The 7,262-nt window shown below is 34.6% G+C and overlaps 1 protein-coding gene across 3 annotated transcripts; it reads right to left on the bottom strand.

The window, feature by feature from the left end:
* Positions 1 to 3,221: 3,221 nt before the first annotated feature.
* Positions 3,222 to 6,958, bottom strand: LOC147499717 (protein HOMOLOG OF MAMMALIAN LYST-INTERACTING PROTEIN 5-like). 3 transcript variants are annotated; one of them, XM_086559185.1, is made up of 9 exons: positions 6,814 to 6,958; positions 6,544 to 6,670; positions 6,359 to 6,468; positions 6,159 to 6,234; positions 5,865 to 5,955; positions 5,658 to 5,756; positions 5,500 to 5,574; positions 5,273 to 5,375; positions 3,222 to 3,397 (listed from the first exon to the last, which is right to left on the bottom strand). In XM_086559185.1, exons 2-6 carry the CDS (start codon positions 6,604 to 6,606, stop codon positions 5,749 to 5,751), a joined length of 348 nt encoding a protein of 115 aa, XP_086415311.1. In that variant the 5' UTR covers positions 6,607 to 6,670; positions 6,814 to 6,958; the 3' UTR covers positions 3,222 to 3,397; positions 5,273 to 5,375; positions 5,500 to 5,574; positions 5,658 to 5,748. The 3 variants fall into 3 exon arrangements, with proteins under 3 accessions (XP_086415311.1, XP_086415310.1, XP_086415309.1); XM_086559184.1 differs by having other exon boundaries at positions 5,862 to 5,955; XM_086559183.1 differs by having other exon boundaries at positions 5,849 to 5,955.
* Between the last annotated feature and the right edge of the window lie 304 nt (positions 6,959 to 7,262).

Raw genomic sequence — 7,262 nt, forward strand, 5'->3', positions numbered from 1 at the left:
TTACCTGTATTTTGGGTTTAATTTTTATAAAATGCTTAGTCCATTTTGGCGACATGGGGATGTAAAAAACGGGGAGAAAAACAGTGAGATGGAATGATAGATCATTAAGGAACCTTTATAGCTTAAAAAGGGAAGAAAAAGATAAATCTAAAATTTTCTGAAAAAAATATAAAAAAAATAAATCAGTCGAACCTCACATTTCAACAATCTAAAGGAATAATAACTACATAATATCCGTTATGCTTTAAACGTTTGGGTTTACTTGTATTTTGGGATTAATTTTTATAAAATGCTTAGTCCATTTTGGCAACATGGGGATATAAAAAACGGGGAGAAAAACAGTGAGATGGAATGATAGATCATTAGGGAACCTTTATAGCTTAAAAAGGGAAGAAAAAGAGAAATCTGAAATTTTATGAAAAAAATATAAAAAAAAAAAAAAAATCAATCGAACCTCACATTTCAACAATCTAAAGGAATAATAACTACATAATATCCGTTAAAAACCACTGACGAATCTTACTTAATATACTACTCAAATTATGGAGAATAGTACAAGACCTTGGTGGATTTGAACCACCATCTCTTGGGATGTATTTCACATTCAAGTGCTCTTCCATTGAGCTAAAGATCCACTTTAAAATGCCAATTTGCAACATAACCAAAGTTTAAAAGGAAATAGACAATAAATATTTAAAAATAAAATTAAATAGTACCTTCACTCTTGGAGAAAAGACATGTTACCAAAATTAAAGGGGTTTTTCCTTTTGTGGAAAAGAACAAAAGAAATATCATATTCATTCATTGGTGATTAAGAGACAACATGGAAACATGGAGACACACAAGCATACACACTGAAAGAACAAAAATGCACACCGGCCACATGTCATGTTGCTAGATATATACAGACATAAAAATCAGTTTAGATGCTGGAATGAAATTGGTCATACTTGCATCATTTGTTGTTTTTGTTAGCTACCACATACCTGTATATTATGTTTTTATGGGAATATATAAGTGAACTTAGCTGTGAGTTAAACATATTACGGTATGAATTAGAATTAGAACTCAATCACTTTTCTGAGAATGACACTTATACCTTTTTTTTTAAGTGTGGTATAAATATATTTTACCAATATCTATACAACCGTGACAATAGGTGGTGTGGTATATAATAATAGCAAAACCGTGGTATATATGTTTAACGGATACCACGGTTTTTCAAAGAACCGTGGTTTTAATGCCCATTATATACCACGGTTGTCAAATAATAACCGTGGCATATAAGCTATTGAAACCGTGGTATATAGTTATACTAAACACTACGGTTTATGCCAAACCGTGGTATATATATATATATATATATATATATATATATATATATATATATATATATATATATATATATATATATAATGGTAAGTAACAGTCTTCCACTTAAAAACCGAACCTCGCGATAACAAAATTTTACGCACCGCCTACATACAACATTTCCATCTTCCCAACAAATTCCAAAATGTACAATAAACTATCAAACATGCAAAAAAAAGATAATAATAATAAAAAACTTCCATTAATTTTTTGAGTGCACTAAGAAAACAAACTTCAAATTCCTTTTCATAAATTAAAAGGTAAGACTCATAAATTAAACTGGAGGGGTTCGAACATAGCTAAAACTCATCCTCATTCGCTTCCGACTGAAGCACCCCATTTTCCTGGATGAACTGAATAATATCGAGTCGAACACCGTCAAGTTCATCTTCGCGTGTATGTCTCCTTGGGTTCTAAATTTGTTATCTGGATGAGTCAAAGCACAACATGTGGAGTTACTATATAAGAATAAAAGCGAAGTCATTGAGCCAAATAAAGTGTTTGTCAAAACTTTTCGAATAATACCTTATTTTCAAATGATCCAGTTGAACAAGCTTCTACTATTTCCCTCATAAACTTCATTGTATAATACCCACACTCTGTGCCACCTAGTTGATAATGGGCCCTAACACATAGACTCACAACATATGTAAACATATACTTTTCAAGAAAAAAAAGACAATAATGTGTAGGATTTGTTTACCTTAATTGATCTTGTCCCACTTCAAATGAACTCATTTCCCATCAACCCTTTGCAATGTGAAGACCAAGACTTCACAATTAGATAAATGCAAAACATTTAATTCACAAGGTTTAGAGACAACCAATAGAAACTAAGTTACGTTCTATAAAGCGAAACATGATTCACTCCCACATAGTTTGTACATATCTGTGTTTTCACCTCACACATGGTCGCCAAGAGGTTTGAGAATAGATGCATTGAAAGAGAATCAAGAAACTAGAAAGATTAAAGCAAAACACCACGAGGTAATAGGGGGTAAACAAGTAGGTCCCCATCGACGAAGTTACTCCATCCATAAATTAACATTTTTTATGGTAAGGGTGATCAATGATAATCATCAACTTGACACATTATGAAACAAAAGGAATAAGGTGGTTCGCAAGATCTTCAAAACCAAATTAATATGAATGGAAAACCGGAAAAAAAAAATATCAATCATTTACTTCCTAAGTTGCACTACAATAAAAAAAAGTAATATCGATAGGGTGTCCTTACCGGAGAGTTGATGTAACTTGCCCCTTGCCCCTTGCCCAAAAGATCCCTGATGAGTGAGCTGTGAAATTCAATTACCTGTATTTACAACAACTCTTTAAATCCCAAAAGACCATTGAAAAGTAATAATACCTGGGAACTTTGACTCGATTGAACTCCAGCAGCCTCTTTTCTACCATGACCACCCTTCACAGATCCTTTGCTATCACCATTCGTCGAAATTGTAATTCCTCGGATAAATTAAATATCGTGGTAGAAAATTAAGCTACAATTGACAAGTCACGAGAATGGATCAAGCTATTTTGTAGTGTCCTCTCCATTTTCAAGTAGAGAGAACGAGAGAGATAGAGGGAGGGGGGGGAGGGAAACGACTCTTATAGGCAAAGCAAACTATCCAAACTATAGCAAAATATCACGGAAAGACAAGGACTTGTGCTTTACTGCACGTAAAGCTTTGGCCCTTAGTATATAGGAGAGTTTTCCCTTAAACTTGCCTCAAAAAAATAAATAAACAAACAAATAATATAATATAAGCAATTGTTTGATCTCAAAAATAAGAGAGTGTCAGATCGTATCATATTTACCGTAAGCAAAAAGAATTTTATCAAATCCTCTTGAAAATGAATTATCTTGCCCCAATGCTAAAGAAATCTTTTTGGCAGAATTCCTTGTAATCAATGAAGAAACGCTTCCAATGTCGGGATAAGTGCTTTTGACTTCAGCCTAGCAAGGTAGTAAATAAACTTCTCTTGGGATTTTGGGTCATCTTTGTACCATAGGCAAAGATAAAACCTACACGCAAGTCAGAAGCATCAGTAAAGACGGACACAAAACCTTATCAAAAAGATGTTCCAGTACTTTTATGGACCAACGAACAAAAAGATGTGCATCATCAGTAGATGTAGCATCCTGCAAGTAATTTAGAAACATTTGTTGAATGACTTCGACTTTAGCAACAGATTCTAAAGCTTCGGAATTGCTATCTGATACGGTGTGATTCTTTCCTCCACAACTTTTGTCGCGCAACTTGCGATATGATTGCAGAACAATCACCGCTTCTTTACAGAGGCAAACCGGCAAAATGAGCCACGTGTAGGAACATCATGCTCGCGAACTTCCATACAATCTGTATGGAAAGCTCTCGACAACCATGGCAAATATATAAAATTTTGCCACCCCTTGCATCAAACTTCTTCCACGGGTTCACCTCTCATGTAACTAGCCGGAATTGATGCACAAAATACGGTAGCTTAAGCGTGTTCGCCTCTATCTACTAATTATTTTATTCCTTCCTTTCCTTTCTCACTTGCGGATCTTCATTTATGAACAAAATCACGAGAGAGTTTTCCACTATTAGTCTTTGGCGTCTTTGAACCCAAGGCCTCATGATGATGATTACATTCTCTTAAGTCTCCTTCATTATTATAAATGATAAATCATATTATTTGTTATGACACCAATTTATTTGACTCCCATCTTGCTTTGGCTCCCATCCCCATACAGATTAGGCTCCCATCCCGGATCCGTAGTTAGTATCTCTTATTATATTCCTTAGCGTACATATGTACCTTTCGTAGTCCAGATAACTAATACGATTCCTTATATCGCAGTAGTACTATATACGAGCTACAGAGAAGTATATATCACTAATACTATTCCCTAACTACCATATGTACTAAAACTGCTGGACATAAAAGAGCTGTTCTTTTCTGTACTAGCGAGAACTCTCTATTGGGATATGGAGATATTTCTTCGTCGTGTCGGCCCAAGACTTTTTTATAAAGTTTAGCCAGCCATACTTGTTGGCTTTTGCCTCGAAAAGGCAGTGAAATCAATCACTTTCCAACCTGAACTGCACGCCCAACTACAGGAGAAAAAACACAACGAAATGAGTCAAAGCCCTGGCTGATGTTTCATACTTTGGAGCTTTTGAGTGCAAACGTATGAATGCCCTAGCCTATTATCAATCATCTTTGGCACTATAGCCCTAGCCTATTATCAATCATCACAAAACAGATTTTATTTTATATTTTTAACGAATTTGTCGGTTGCATCTCCATATAATACTCATTTTAACTAACTGGACCCAATGCACCGCATAACAACTAATTGCTAAGCTAAAAAAAAATTGATCAACATTCAAGCTGTTAACTACCAGTCTACTCTGCATACTTGCAATTTCTATCAAATATTGCTTATTAAACCCAGGGCCCAAGAGCCCAATCTGATCCAAAATCCAACAATTAATCCAACTGACGACATTGGCATCAAATGTAGCATTGTGATTAAAAAATTGATACAAAATAAGATAAAATGGTGGAATATGGAATATTAAAGTGGATATCAGTAGCATCATAATTTTGTCCACACTCCTTTCCTAATCTCTTGTCATCACACAAATTAGTTAACTCCAATGAAAATTTCAACCGAAGGAGTTTCCAGTAATTTCAAATTAGGTAAAAACACTTGATCACCAATTGTCATCACACAAACACTTGATCACCACTTGATCAAACACATATAAAATATATATATATATATATATATATATATATATATATATATATATATATATATATATATATATATATATATATATATATATATATATATATATATAAACAAGTAGTTGTAGCTATAACAGTGATGAATGAAGATTGTTCTTACTTGTAGATGGAATAACCGCCTTTACCAGTTCCAGTTGGATCACCAGTTTGTGCAATGAAATTATTTTGAACAGTGAAATAAACAGCCATTGTAACACTTGATCCTGCATTCCAACAAACAGAATAAATACAGGTGTCAGTTAAAAAGAAAAGTTATGAAAGTTTAGGTGGAAGGAAGAGTAAAGAATGCAATCAAGTAAAAAGCCCACAGTTTTATTATGGACGGACCTTCTTTTATAGACACACCATCGGGCTTTGCGTTCTTCTTGCAAGTATAGCTACTGAAATAGCGGGCATCAGTCCCTTAAAAAGTCAAAAGTGGGTTAATGTCTTAGTGATAAATATTGATGTCCAACCAAAAAAATAATAATAATGATGTCACATACATCAATAGCACCACCACCAGCAACAACAGTGGAGTTCTTAAGAGCCCTTCTGACTATCATAATCACATCATGCAAACTTCGCTCAGCCTCCTCAATAAACTGAAATGAAAACAGAGGATGTTCATCAATGAGTAATCGTTAACAACGAGATTTATTTAGATCACACAATTGGTGAACTTGAGGACGCTGACAGATCTATATCACCACCACGGGGGCCAGGCACAGGTTTCTGCCCTTCTTTCAAAGCTTTCCTTATTTCTGCTGCTTTCCAAACAACATACTTCTGCTTCTGCTCTAGCTGTCAAAGAAGAGGGTACCATTAATGTGAAACACTATACATCAATGTCATCAAATGCAAATCCCAAAACACTTTAAGAAATCAGTAGACGAACATCAGTGCCATACTTCATTCTTGTCTAAAATCGAAGTGTCTATAAACTTAAAAAGGAGAACAAGTGAATGTGAGCATAAATTTAGAAAGAAATATAACTTGGAACTCACATCAGGCTGGAGTTCACCAAACTGGTTAAGTATCTCAAAGACAATGCTTGCAGCGTAAAAAGCTTTTGCAGTATTTCTGCAACAAGTCCAGAAAGTTATTATAAAAATGGCATATCAATGTCATGCTCATGTGAAGCAATCAATGTGTAGTGTTCTGCCAATAAGATAATTTGATATAGAAAGTGAAGGATTTGACATACAGATCTGCACGCCCAGCCCGGTCTTGCTTATCGGCCTTTGCAAAGACATTTGAAGCAAAACCCTCCACATACAAGTTATCTTCAGGCCCCAACTTCAAAGACTTCTTATCCTGTAAAAATTGATGAAAATATTTATAGCAATGATGAGATGTATCTATAAACAATAGATGTTCTAAAATGAGTACCTTTTCAGCTCCACCACGAAGAACAATTGTTGATGTCCTACCTGATAACAAAAAACTACACATACCGCTTGAAGAAGATTTAGAAGTTGAGCTTCGACATTCTGCCTTCGTGAAATGGGCCTCTCTCCTGGCCAATTGGAAGAATACGAGGTAATCAATATTTCTAATAGAGATGGTAGTGGCAGAGAAGTCCTCTCTATTCAATTTTTTCTCTGTTAAAAATTGAACAAATCAAAAAAATTGAATAACAGCTAGAACTCAAGGATATACCATTTTAATCCACCGAAAATTAGTTTTGAGGAGTGCGAAAATTAGTTGGATCGAGATGATGATTTTAGGGTCTTGAGATGCGGCGGTGAGAGAGAGAGAGAGAGGAGAGAAAGAAAGTTATGTTTTATATTTCGATTTTTTTTGGTTTTCCTATTTCACGAAATTTTCAAGTTTTTAATTTGTAACACTTCTCCAACGCCTTTTAAGCGTTAGCAATTAATTCTGGAAATTCACCCAAATAAACCAACGCTTTACAACATTGCAAATGCTTATTTAACGTTGGAAACTTACTAACGGTAAATAACCGTTGCAAATCAAAAAAGGTGCGTGTTGCAAATATCCTATTATGGTGTAGTGTAGTTCAATTTCATCGAAATTTGGGGAAGATGAATGAAAATGAGGTGGAATTCGAATAGATCAAGAAACATGGAGAAAACATCATGCGGAGT

This window comes from Coptis chinensis, chromosome 5, assembly GCF_015680905.1.
Source record: "Coptis chinensis isolate HL-2020 chromosome 5, ASM1568090v1, whole genome shotgun sequence".
Classification (NCBI taxonomy): domain Eukaryota; kingdom Viridiplantae; phylum Streptophyta; class Magnoliopsida; order Ranunculales; family Ranunculaceae; genus Coptis; species Coptis chinensis.

Bases quoted from the DNA above. Each gene is read 5' to 3' on its own strand.
- LOC147499717 (XM_086559183.1), bottom strand. From the start codon at position 6,606: ATGTGTAGTTTTTTGTTATCAGGTAGGACATCAACAATTGTTCTTCGT. The intron at 6,235-6,358 runs GTATGTCAAATC...GACTTGTTGCAG, and splicing joins CGGGCTGGGCGTGCAGATCT to AAATACTGCAAAAGCTTTTT. The intron at 5,757-5,848 runs GTCAGCGTCCTC...TTTTCATTTCAG, and splicing joins CGTGGTGGTGATATAGATCT to TTTATTGAGGAGGCTGAGCG.